This window comes from Rana temporaria, chromosome 1 (assembly GCF_905171775.1).
Source record: "Rana temporaria chromosome 1, aRanTem1.1, whole genome shotgun sequence".
Taxonomy (NCBI): Eukaryota; Metazoa; Chordata; class Amphibia; order Anura; family Ranidae; genus Rana; species Rana temporaria.
In genome coordinates, this window is record NC_053489.1 from 269,280,405 (window position 1) to 269,293,673 (window position 13,269).

Genomic DNA, 13,269 nt, shown 5'->3' on the forward strand with positions numbered 1-13,269 from the left:
TGAGCTAATATGCACCGCATATTAGCTCATTATGAAATACTTACCTCGGAACGAGGTAGGTAACTTACCTGGTCCACGCCGAGCTGAGCCTTGGCGTGTCTTCCGGGTATCGCCGATCCATCGCTGTGATCGGCTGGAGCGGCGATGACGTGACTCCCCTCTGCGCATGCGCCACTGCAATCAGCGGCGCATTGCGAGGGGAATATCTCCTAAACCGTACAGGTTTATGAGATATTCTTTATACCTACAGGTAAGCCTTATTATAGGCTTACCTGTAGGCAAAAGTGAAAAAAGTGGGTTTACAACCACTTTAATTTACACTTCATGCTGGTGGTTGGCCTGCATTTTTGACACCACCCCCCCCCCCCCCCCCCAAACTGCAAATTAAGCCATCTAGGGGTATATAGGCTGCAGCCATGATGCTTTGCATGCCAGTACAGCAAAAATTATCTCCCTCCCATTGCGATCGGTGAATCTCAACCCATCCAAATGAGTGGGGTAGGGAGCATTATAGTGTGGGTTTTTAGGAGTAAAAACAAGTGGAGATGAAGGAACATATTCTTTCTTCACCGCCTGTCAAACACCCTTTGAATAGCAATCCACTATGGATCACTCTTCAAAAGGGCAACACTTGTTTAAAATTAGCCCTCATTGTGTGCCCTTGCAATATGATGCCACTAAGATCAGCAAGGCTCCTGAACTGAACACAATGGGGTTGATTTACTACATCGGCTTCCAGTTTTTTTTTCTCAAAGCTATATTGAACAAGCTGAAGTTAGAAGTTAGATGCCGTAAATCAACCTCCATGCACTGACCATTCAGTATGCTGAAAGAAACAGCAGCCATCTGCTAGGAAACTTGTTTGTACACCAACATGTAAGTGGAACCTTTAAAGTGTATGTCAATCCCAAAATCCATTTTTTTATATAGTTTTGGATAGAGGGGAAAATGTGTAGTGAACCTTTGCCAGGTTTCTACTGCTGTTCAAAGCTCCATTACAGAGATTTCCCCTTACTTCCTGACCTGCGGCAGTTTTATTACACAAGTTATGAAAAATCCCCAACATTTATATTCTTTTTTTAGTAGAGGAAAACTTGAACCCCTGTTGGATTTTAATTTCTGTTAAAGTTTTTTTTTCCCTCACTTCCTGTCTGACAAAATGTTGCCAGCAGACCAGAAAAGTGAAATCGTTCTAATGAAGCCTTGCGTCCTGGTTCACGTTGAGGTCATTTGGCATTGGATTTGAGCTTTTCAATTCACAAGAAACGATATAAAAAAAGCAGGAAGTGTTATAACAGTTAATTTATTACATATAAATGGCAGCTTGCAAACTAGCCCTGCACTTTATATTGGTAAAAACATCACTGTGTTTAGTAAAAAAAAAAAAAAAAATGCTGCTGTATGCGTTATAAACAGACCTTTGCAGGCATTGTACAAAATCCAAGGAGCTTATTATTTTTTCTAACATAAAAACTCCCTGCGACACCATACAACTGATCCATTTGTGTGGAAACGTTTTTGCGAAAGGGTCCCCTGTGCCTCTTTCATGCATATAAAGACATTAACTCTTATTCATAGTGTGTCACGGAAAAAAGCTTGTGTCTCCCACTCAAAGCACTATTCGTGAGCCTCAACTCAAAGCACTGTTGCCACTGAAGCAGATAAATGTGCGTTGGGGTGCCATAACACACATCACACAGTTATTCAGTGGGAAATATCCAGGAAGGAAAGCCTCCTTGACGACAAGAAGTGAAATACATAGTGACAGAATTACATTGTACAGGGCAAGGCACCTAGACGAGAAAAACTGTTATTTAAATGAACTCTTTGTTGGAAAAGATTGCCATTTTTATATTCTCTTAAAGTGGTTGTATACCCCACTTTTTTACTTTTACCTACAGGTAAGCCTATAATAAGGCTTACCTGTAGATATAAAGAATATCTCATAAACCTGTACGGTTTAGGAGATATTCCCCCCGCAATGCGCTGTCGATTGCAGCGGCACATGCGCAGCGGGGATCCTCAGCTAAAGGAATTTTCCCATTCAATTTTTCTTTAGTTTTATCTTGAACTGTGTAGTGCAAGGGCCTTCCTGATTGCATACACATTAAGGGCTAGATTCAGCATTGATTTACGCCAGCGTATCTATAGATACGCCGCGTAAATTCAAAGCTGCGCCGGCGTATCTTATTTCTGTATTCAGAAAGCAAGATACGCCGACATTAGCCTAAGATGCGACTGGCGTAAGTCTCTTAAACCGTTGTATCTTAGGGTGCATATTTACGCTGGCCACTAGGTGGCGCTTCTGTCATTTTTGGCGTAGAATATGCAAATGACCTAGATACGCCGATTCACAAATTTACGTACGCCCGGCGCTATTTTTTTACGTCATTTACGTTAGGCTTTTTCGGCGTAAGGTACGCCCCCTCATCCTCATTTGAATTACGCGCGCTTATGCCGGCCCCATTTACGCTACGCCGCCGTAACTTAGAAGGCAAGTGCTTTGTGAATACAGCACTTGCCTCTCTAACTTACGGCGGCGTAGCGTAAATACGATACGCTGCGCCGCCGTAACAATGCGCGCCCCTACCTGAATCTAGCCCTGTAAGTATTTAGGTTAGACTTGGCAAACACAGAGGTAATATGTTTCTTGTGGTTGATGACCAGGTTGACACACATCTTAGGAGGGATTTTGGTCCACTCATCTATTCTTTACAGATCTTCTCTAAATGCTTAAGGTTTCTTGGTTGTCTCTGCAACTCGAAGTTTCAGTTCCATTCATAAAATTTCTATAGGATTAAGTTCTGGAGACTGACTAGGCCACTCCATGACCTTAATGTGCTTCTTCTTGAGCCACTACTTTGTTGCCTTGATGGTACATTTTGGGTCATTGTCATGCTGGAAGACCCATCCACTGACCCATCTTCAGTGTTCTAGCTGAGGGAAAAAGGTTCTCATCCAAGATTTTACAATACATGAGCCCATCCCTCAATGTGGCAAAGTTGGCCGGTACCTTTAGCAGGGAAACGGCCCCAAAGCATAATGTTTCCACCACTGTGCTTTACTGTAGGGATGACGTTTCTAGGTTTATAAGTTATCATTTTTCTTCCTCCAAACATGGCGAGTGGAGTTAATGACAAAGAGCTAAATGTTGGTCTCATCTGACCACAGCACTTTCTTCCAATCATTTAGATGTTCATTTAGATGTTCATTGGCATGACTGTACAGAAGCCTTCTTGAGAAAGGGGACTCGCCCTGTTTGGAGGAAGAAAAATGCTGACTAAGACCCCAAGAACACCATCCCTATAGTGAAGTACGAAGGTGAAAAGATTATGCATTGGAGGCGTTTTTCTGCTAAAGGTACAGACCGATTTTGCCCAATGGATGAGGCCATGTATTGTACAAACCTGGATGAGAACCTTTTATCCTCAGCCAGAACACTGAAGATGGGTCTTTTAGCATGACAATGACCCAAAACATATCAGGCAAAAAATAAGTGACTAAAGAAAAAGCACATTAAGGTCATGGTTAAGGACTAGCCAGTCTCCAGACCTTAAAGCGGGAGTTTACCTGAAATTTTTTTCTTTAACATTAGATTGGGACCAATTACGGGAAGAAGAATCGGGTGTTTTGTTTAAAATCAATGCAGTACTTACCGTTTTACAGATAGATGTTCTCCGCCGCTCCCGGGTATGGTCTGCGGGACTGGGCGTTCCTATTTGATTGACAGCCTTCCGACGGTCGCATACAGCGCGTCACGAGTTGCCGAACGTCGGTGCGGCTCTATACGGCGCCTGCGCACCGACGTTTGGCTACTTTCGGAAACTGGTGACGCGCTGTATGCGATGGTCGGAAGGCTGTCAATCAAATAGGAACGCCCAGTCCCGCAGCACGATTCTGCTTCCCGTAATTAGGCCCAATCTAATGTTAAAAATAGATTTTTTGGATGAACTTCCATTTTAATTCTATAGAAAATTTGTGGAGATAACTGAAACTTTGCGTTGCCAAGGAACAGCCAAGAAACCATAAGAATTTAGAGAAGATCTGTAAAGAAAAGTGGACCAAAATCCCTTCTGAGATGTGTGCAAACCTGGTCACTAACTACAAAAAACATCTTACCTCTGTGTCTAGTTAGGGTTTCTGACAAGGGTTTCTCCACCAAGTACCAAGTCATGCTTTGCTTGAGGATCAAATACTTATTTTACTCACTGAACTGCAACTCAATTTATAACAGTGTGTTTTTCTGGATTTTTGGTTGATATTCTGTCTCTATCATTTTAAATACACGTATAATAAAAACTATAGACCCTTCATTTCTTTGTAAGTGGGCAAACTTACAAAATCTGCAGGGGATCAAATAATGAATTTTCCCCACTGTATATAGTTTTGGTAAATCTAAAGGAAAAATTGTACAAGAAAATTGTATAATGTATGGCTAGCCTAATACCATCTAGAAACACATACATACCTTGTCCTGAATGTCTGGATTTGATCCAATACTGCACAAATACTGGATGACCTCCACATGACCATAGCGAGCTGCGACATGCAGGGCTGTTTCCCCAGACTACAATATAAAAAAAGTCAGAAAACGTTAAAAAAATAAAATAAAAATAAATAAAATGTTTAACTTTCTATGCAAAAAAAAAAAGAAAGAAAACACTGTAAGCTTCTTTTGTATCTGCACAGTATTGTACTACAAACCATTGCAGTTCATAATCAGATTTCAGTTTACTGTAGTCAAAAACAATAAGCATGAAATGTGATTTTTGTGACTTGCTGCTTTTACACGGTCTTAGAAATGAATCCCAATCATGTTGCCTGTGAACTGTGCAATATCAGCAGGTAAAAACAGCATTGCACTGGTAAGCATTTGCATAGCATACAGTCAAAAGTAATTATTGACTTTGTCATAGATGTAAAAAGGCATGTGTGGAAGCTAAGATAAGGAGAAGGATATGGATGATCAATGCGTGTGTGTAGTGTTCCAAACTTCAGCGATCGTGTCTACAGTTTCCACCTTCCTTTAAATGCTACCTTTTTCCTTCCCATTTATTGCTCTGTAACAATTGGCCATCTTCAACAAAATTCAAGTAGTTACTGTAGCAAAATACATTGTGTTGGCATGTCAAATAGAAGGAAGGAGCACACCATAATTCTGTCAAATCAACAGCAAGGGCGGACTGACAACTCATGGGGCCCCCGGGCAATAGGAGATTATTAAAAGGTACTGGAGAGGCGGGGGAGCTATAATCTTGGGATCTTTTTTAAAACACAGATTCTTACATACTGTCCCTGGTTTTACTGAGGCTGGCAACCCTGGTGGGGCCCCCTAGTGGCATGGGGCCCTCGGGCAGTGCCCGAATGGTCAGTCCGCCCCTGATCAACAGTTATTTTTACATGCTTGCAGTGTGTTTAAAGGAATAAAACATTGAATGTGCTAGTATTTCAGAGATATACAATTTTTTTTTTTTTTCATTTTGCCATGACATATGGTTTAATGCAATTGGGTAAATATACTAACCCTTTTCAAATGCCATAATATCTGAACAAATAGGTTACAATATTATTTCCAGTCTAGTGTACATGTAGAGCGGGCCTGTCCAAAGTCCGGCCCGCAGTCTGGTTTTGAACGCTCGCCTGGTTATCTAAACCAGTATTTCTCAACCAGTGTGCCGTGGGATCAGGGGAGAGAAGGGCTGTCAGATGATCCTGATCCCCTGCCGAACTGGTACATCGGCACCGTGAGAAGCTCAGTCAGCCTCAAAAGTGAAAGTAAAGTGCAGGGGAGCTTGCTTTGCTCTCTGCTTCCCCATGCAGTGCAGTACCCAGCTGAATGAGAAAACTGGAAAGGTACAGTACTGTGCTAGAAGCTAGATTAGTTTTAAAAGGGCTTTATTCATGTGTCTGTGCGTGTGTGTGTCTGTCTAGGCATGTGTCTGTATGTGTGTGTCTGTATGTATGTATGTATGTGTGTGTGCATTTGTCTGTATGTGTGTGTGTGTGTGTGTGTGTGTGTGTGTGTGTGTGTGTGTGTGTGTGTGTGTGTGTGTGTGTGTGCGCGCGCGCGCATGTGTCTGTGTTTATGTATGCGTGTATGTTACTTTTAATCTGCCCCCCCACATTCCTGTACCATCAGAACTGCTTTTGTAGGGCTTGTTTGTGATAGCAGCCAGGACTGCTGTTCCTCTGAAAAGCAATCCATGCACAGATCACTTTTCAGAGGAATTTGACAGGCGGTAACCACCTGTTTTAAGCCCATAAATGCAGCATCATTATACCGCAACCGTGCAATGCACACAGTTGTGGGGTAGTTGCAGTGCAGCCCCATTCAGCCTGGGTATACCTACAGCATATGTACACCCCCAGCTGCTGCCTCTGCAGCTGAAGGGGGAGAAGTTGGGGGTGGTAAAAACAGCTCAACCATGTGGTTTTACTGCCCCTCTAACCCGACATGTGAACAAGCCCTTGGTTCACATCTGTGTGGCTGCGTGCTGCATGTAGGGCAGCCCATTCATTTCAATTGGCTTCCCTACTCACTTTTTTTTTTTTTTATTGCACTCGTCTGTGTGTCGGGAACAAGCACGTCAAAGGCAAGAGAATTCTTGTTGGGCAGTGTATTAGTGCTCGAACGAACACACTTAGACCGAATTTTAATGGTTCAAAGAATGTCAGGCAAACTGGTCAGACCCTCATGCATGTTCAGTTCACCAAATCTGGCCCCCATGAAAAAAGTTTGGACACCCCTGATGTAGAGGTTAGGATTGCACTTGATGACAGTTTAGTACTAGAGTCTGAAGTGAGCATTTAAACACCTTCACACTAACAATAATACAAAGTATTATTAACTGGAGCAATTTGTTAATCAGAAATTATACCTTATCCTTAACATCCAAAGGACAATTCTTTTGATGGAGGAATTTCAATGTCTCAACATGACCATGTCGAGAGGCCCAATAAAGTGCGTTGGATCCAGCCTAACATGAGAAAACAAGAAAAACTGTTTCAGTCTCAATAAGGGGAAACATATTCAACACACACTGCCATACAGCCTTTATTCAAGGGTAAGTTGGAAGAACACATTTTTGTAGAACAATACAGACCTTATCCTGCACATCAATATGTGCCCCACGTTTAATCAGTAACTCCAGCATTTGAATGTTTCCACAGCCTGCAGCAATTAATAGTGGAGGTGTGCCATGCTGAAAAACAACCAATGCAAAGAGATGAGAAACCTGCACTCTACATCACAAACCTGATCCACAATTGTAATTTCTAAAGGCTACATACAGTATAATAGACCTCAAATTAGATATGTTTTGCACTAAATACCCAGTGGGAGCCCCACTAAGGATTTGGACAGTATACGTCGGTGGCTAGCTGACTGACTAGAGAAAAATATGCCATATTATCCCTTTTTCTCCAGAGACGAGTTGAAATGTCTATCTTGGCTTCTAATAGATGTAAACCAAGATTATGCACTTTAGATAGTGAGTATCAGACAAAAGCTAGGTAGCTGTTAACCTAAAGTAAATCTGCTATGAAAGGCACATGGAGGCTGCCATAGCTACTGCTCTTGTAATACGTCATCGACCTAAAAAACTGCAGATAAGTACTTTTGGATTTCTCTCTTATATCGGTTTTTGTGCAAACAAATATTACTGTATAAAACATTTTTTCAAATAGAAATCCCATTCATGTGCTACAGTATAGTGTGCTTTTAAAAAGGAAAACCCTAAGGACCCTGCCCCATCCTAAGTATGTGCGTTACCAAAAGCAATGCAATGCACACCAAGGTGTCAAAAGGTCCTCAAATGCAGGGATATGAAGTTCTTCAGACCTAGTACCATTGCCCACTCCTGAGGCAAGATGCATCCCAACAATAGGATTGTGTATTACTATACTTTAGATTCAAACAAAAAAGTTCTGGTTATTATGGGGATTATGGTCGTGATCCCGTGTTTAACCACTCTCATAGGGAGGACAGACAGTGTAGGATATTCATTAAATACAATTTAAAAAGAATGTTCATAAAAAGAAAAAAAAAAAAAAAACACACAACATATTTTACCTTGTTTGGCTGGTTTACATCATAGTTTGCCATTGACCCTAAAAGGTGCTGCAAACCTGGAACATTGTCATCATTTATGGCATGAATGATGGCCTTCATAACAAAAGAATCTTCTTCATCCTGTAGTAAATAGTAAAAACATGGAATTGGGTATTATCAGATATTAAACTCTCCAACCCCCAGTATTTTACACTGACCACCATCATGAACTGCTCCTATTTCAGAGTTTAATGAGGGCCACTACTTTTAGATTGCAAGCTTTAACGAGCAGTGCCCTCTATCTCCTCCTGTATTGTACTGTACTGTACTGTCCTGCCCTAATAATGTACAGCGCTGCGCAAACTGTTGGTGCTATATAAATCCTGCCTAACAATAATAATTTGCAACAAGAAAATGTTATCTTAATCAAAGCAGCCCTGTTTTGTGGACTCTGGGGCACTTTATAGCATACCTTATAGGACACAGCACTAAAACCCCAATAAATCACCCTCACCCATGCCAAAAAAGGAACCCTTTATTGAAAGCAGGAATTTTTCAAAGAGATTCTCAAATTGTAACGCCAGGCATTATTTTAAGTGAACACTCAACTTTGGTTAAAAAGGAGGTGTTTTTTTACAATGCGCCGCATCTCAGTGAATGAAATGTAATTTTGTGACATTTAGAAAAAAACTAAATAAATTAAAACTTGTGCCTTGTAATGCAACAACCCAAGGAACCGCCCCTCACCACTACTACACAAAAGACACCAGCCTGCATCTATTCTAATGTGTAAGTCGGTGTGAACAAGCCCCATTAAAGATACCGCAATGGTATGTTTCAGTATTTTCAGATCAAAAGCAAGAAAGACTGAAATGGAGCTTGTAAAATCCTCCCAACATATATAACTATCCTGGAGAGAATCCTTTTCCCAAGTAGAGTTTTATTTAAAAACTGCAACAAAATACGTTTGTTTTCTTTGCAAATGACTTAAGAGTTGTTCAGCGTCTTCTACAATGAAATGTAAAACCCCTTTAGTTTTATTCCAATATATCCAGTTCTTCATCTCTAGTATTGTAATTTGCCCACAATACTGAAGCATCGTAAAGCTGGTCATACTCAGTGTGAACTTCAACAAAGTTCTGTCAATGGGTGGTCCCATTCCATTCTACAAAAGTTGATCACCCAATTGACTTTTACTGAAGCTGGTAAATATCCGACCAATCAATGGTTGGATCTAATCAGATGTTTGGGTATTTTGACTGCTGGCAAGGGTCACTGTCAAAACATTAGCACCTGCAGGAGATTCCTTTATAAATTTGAGTGGAGAAAACTGTTGGCTTTTTTCTGTTCAGCCCACAGGCTGAAAATAAAATAAATTAGTGTATGGCACCTTAGGCTTAAAGAATCATTTAGAAGGTGTTCCCTGTGTAACTATGCTGAAATGTTAAAATTAACACCAGGAGATATGGAAAATGGGAAGACCTTGGTTGGTCTTATATTACTCTATTCCATAACTTAATGTGAAATATTTGACAGGATGGAGACCTGGGGGAACTGTTAAATTGTAGCGTAGGCTACCTTGGTAATGCTGCAAAGCAAAGCATTTTCTATTCTTTGATGGCTCAGGAAACTTTTTAATGACTGATAAAAACCAAGACGACAGCAGAAAATGAAAGTCTAAGAGCAATGCACGCAAATTGTATCCCAACCCCTGTAGTGTACAATCCCAGGGTACCATAGACGTCCACAAATCTAGATAATATCAGAAAATGTTTATTGTGCAATGTTCGTTCTACTTTTAAAATGCCTCCACAGAGGAAACCACTGTCATTATTTAAGCTACTCCTAACTGAGCATATTAAGGTAAATGCACTGTGAAATAATAATCTACAGCAGTGGCTGTCAATTTATTAGCCAAAGGGGGCTAAAATGCACCCCCTAACATCACTAATATAATTTTTATTATATATATATATAAAAATATATATATATTATATATATATAAAAATATATATATATTATATTATATATATATATATATATAAAAATATATATAATGTTTGAGAGGACTGGCAGAAACCGCAGACCTACTAAAAGGAAATGAGGGTCAGAGTGTGGACATCCCCTTTGGCTGGGGATATGCTGCTGAAGACAATACGAAACTGGGAGCATGTTACATGAGGCTTGTAGAGATCAGTGCCAATACCTTAATCAATGTTCCCACTACAGACTGCTGAGGTCCAAGTATCACACATCATATACCAAAGGGCCACAGGTTGGCAACCAAGGATCTACAATGTTCACTTTTCCCTCAGAATTTACTTTACTTCACAAACTTACTTTGAGCAGGTAGCAATGGTACCTTTGTAAGTAATGTATTTTTTTATTTTATTTACATTTTTTAACAACATTTTGCAGTATTTTACAGAGTACAGAGAATGTGATGTATGTCCCTTCCGGGACATTCGTGCCTGTTCAGTTCATCCGGCTACCTCAGAGGCAGGCATATGTAAATGGAGGAGAGGGGAGAAGAGGTGAGAAGAGGGGAGGGGAGGGGAAGGAGAAGAGAAGGGGAGGAGAGGGAAGGAGAAGAGAGAAAAGAAGGAAGGAGGAGAGGGAAGGAGAAGAGAGAAAAGAAGGAAGGAGAAGAGAGGAGGAGAGGGGAAGGGAGGAGAAGAGAGGAGGAGAGGGAAAGGGAGGAGAAGAGAGGAGGAGAGGGAAAGGGAGGAGAAGAGAGGAGGAGAGGGAAAGGGAGGAGAAGAGAGGGAAAGGGAGGAGAAGAGAGGAGGAGAGGGAAAGGGAGGAGAAGAGAGGAGGAGAGGGAAAGGGAGGAGAAGAGAGGAGGAGAGGGAAAGGGAGGAGAAGAGAGGAGGAGAGGGAAAGGGAGGAGAAGAGAGGAGGAGAGGGAAAGGGAGGAGAAGAGAGGAGGAGAGGGAAAGGGAGGATAAGAGAGGAGGAGAGGGGAAGGGAGGAGAAGAGAGGAGAGGGGAAGGGAGGAGAAGAGAGGAGAGGGGAAGGGAGGAGAAGAGAGGAGAGGGGAAGGGAGGAGGAGAGAGGAGAGGGGAAGGGAGGAGGAGAGAGGAGAGGGGAAGGGAGGAGGAGAGGGGAAGGGAGGAGAAGAGAGGGGAATGGAAGAGAAGAGAGGGGAGGGGAGAGGAGAGAGGAGAGGGGAGGGGAGAGGAGAGGGGAGAAGAGAGGAGAAGGGAGAAGAGAGGGGAGGGGAGGGGGGCACCCCCCCCTTTATACAGCACACAGGAACAGAGCAGAGACTGGCAATCCCTTCCATTTCAATTTTTTTCTCTTGGTGTCAGGAAAACTCGTCAGAAGGGACTCATGCTGATAGAAGAGGAACGAGGCAGCTCAAAGAAATGACACTTAGTGTTTTGGAGTGAGACAGGTACACACTCTGGAGGGATATGCTTTGTTCATAATTTCACATCTGAGGCTTACAACCACTTTAAGATGTTGGAAAGCTTGCACCCTTTTACTACAGGTTATTGACTGTACATTGGTACCACAATTCGGGTGCTGCGTGGATAAATACTGACTCTTTTTATTGCAGTTAATGATCCAGCAATGGTGTGTTAAGCCACAAATCCCTATGCCATGTTTCATTTACATAACCTCATTTGAGGCACTAAAACCAACTGAGCATGTTGGCGATGGTATATCATGTAGGCAGTATTGCTTTTCTAGTAAGCCCTGTGCACATAAATGAAGGAAAACTCAATTGTTAGGGTTGATTTTCTACACTTACCAGAGTGTCATCACTTCTAGCAATACTCATGTTGCTTCTGGATAAGAAAGATCTCGACAGTCTTTGGCACAGGGATATTAAGCGGACAGATTGCTTGAAAAAGAGAAGACATTGCATGTCAGTTATCCTCAATCGTGCCACACTGCACAGAAAATGTACCTTTCTCAGCTGACAAAGTCTAATTAAAACTGTTTTTGCAGTCAGGCAGGGATGGGAGAAAATGTCCAATCCTACAAACTGGACATGTTAGAATATATTCTGCAAGTCCCAGATATTGCAGGAAAATTATTTCATTTGAAGCCCCCAGTATCATACTTGTTCCCCGCTGCTAATGCACAGTGTGTACATTTACCATCACTATCACCCAAATAGGCATTTTTACAAAATTAAAAACTACCCAGGCAGATTTTTTCAGTATAAGAATTTAACCTAGAACTGCTATACTAAGGATCTCTATTCCAAGGCTTATCTACACCAGAGATTTTTAGTCATACTAAAGAGTGACCAAAATAGAATTTCAATTTGCAGTTTAATTGCTAACCGGCACAGTAGAAGTGAACTGAGATCAGTGTGCATGAATGTAAATAGGCATTTACTGTAAACCATGCCAAATCATAACCATCACATCATTTTAAACCAGGGGTGTCAAACTCAATTTCATCGTGGGCCGCATCAGCATGATTGCCCTCAAAAGGGCCGGTTGTATCTGTAAGATTAGATGTCCAGCGCATCCCCTCCCCATATACGAGATGTCAAGAGCCACCCCACCATCAGAAGTTGAGTCCCTCAGTCTCCCTTACATCACAGTGCACCCCTTTTCCTTAAGCTGCTGCTGGGAAGAAGCTGGATGCATTGCTTGAAAACAGAAAGTAAGGGTATGGAGGAGGACCAGAGGAAGGTTGGAGTTCTCCTGCAGCTGCAGGAGGGGTGCGATGGCCACATGAAATGGCCTGGAGGGCCTGATTCGGCCCCGCGGGCCTTGTGTTGGACACCTGTGTTTTAAACAATTTGTTAAATTTGTCTAAGGCTACAAAATCCAAGCGTGGGTTGACTAGATAGGCCTCGGGTAGAGGGAAAGTCAGTGAATTGTACAAATATCATTCTATCACCCTTTATTTTTTGGAAAGGATAAAAATGATAGATTTCTCTTAAATGTCTTTTTAGCAAGTGTGGTACAATTGCATACATTGTACCACAGTACATAACAGTATAAAATTAGCAAGTCTATAAACCCCTATAGGCCCCTTTCACATTTGTGAGACTTCAAAGTCGCACAATTTTACTGTGATTATGCGGCCGCGATTTCAGGGAATGCCTGTGTAATTGGCATCAAAACCGGACCAAAGTAGTGCAGGGACAACTTTGAAGTCGTACTAATATGAATAGTTGTCATTGGAAATCATGGGGAACGACTTGTCATGCGACTTTGCAGTCCCAAGTCGTACACGTGTGAAAGGGGCCT

The 13,269-nt window shown here is 41.8% G+C and overlaps 1 protein-coding gene across 2 annotated transcripts in view; it reads right to left on the bottom strand.

Annotated features, from left to right (window-relative positions):
* Positions 1–13,269, bottom strand: part of DAPK1 (death associated protein kinase 1) — a 217,151-nt gene that overhangs the window by 57,792 nt on the left and 146,090 nt on the right. For both annotated transcript variants that reach the window (XM_040355494.1, XM_040355493.1), the window contains exons 11-15: positions 11,808–11,900; positions 8,072–8,191; positions 7,104–7,202; positions 6,879–6,977; positions 4,469–4,567 (exon numbers count right to left, since the gene is read on the bottom strand). In XM_040355494.1, the coding sequence (XP_040211428.1) occupies positions 4,469–4,567; positions 6,879–6,977; positions 7,104–7,202; positions 8,072–8,191; positions 11,808–11,900 (510 nt within the window). The remainder of the gene's footprint in view (positions 1–4,468; positions 4,568–6,878; positions 6,978–7,103; positions 7,203–8,071; positions 8,192–11,807; positions 11,901–13,269) is intronic.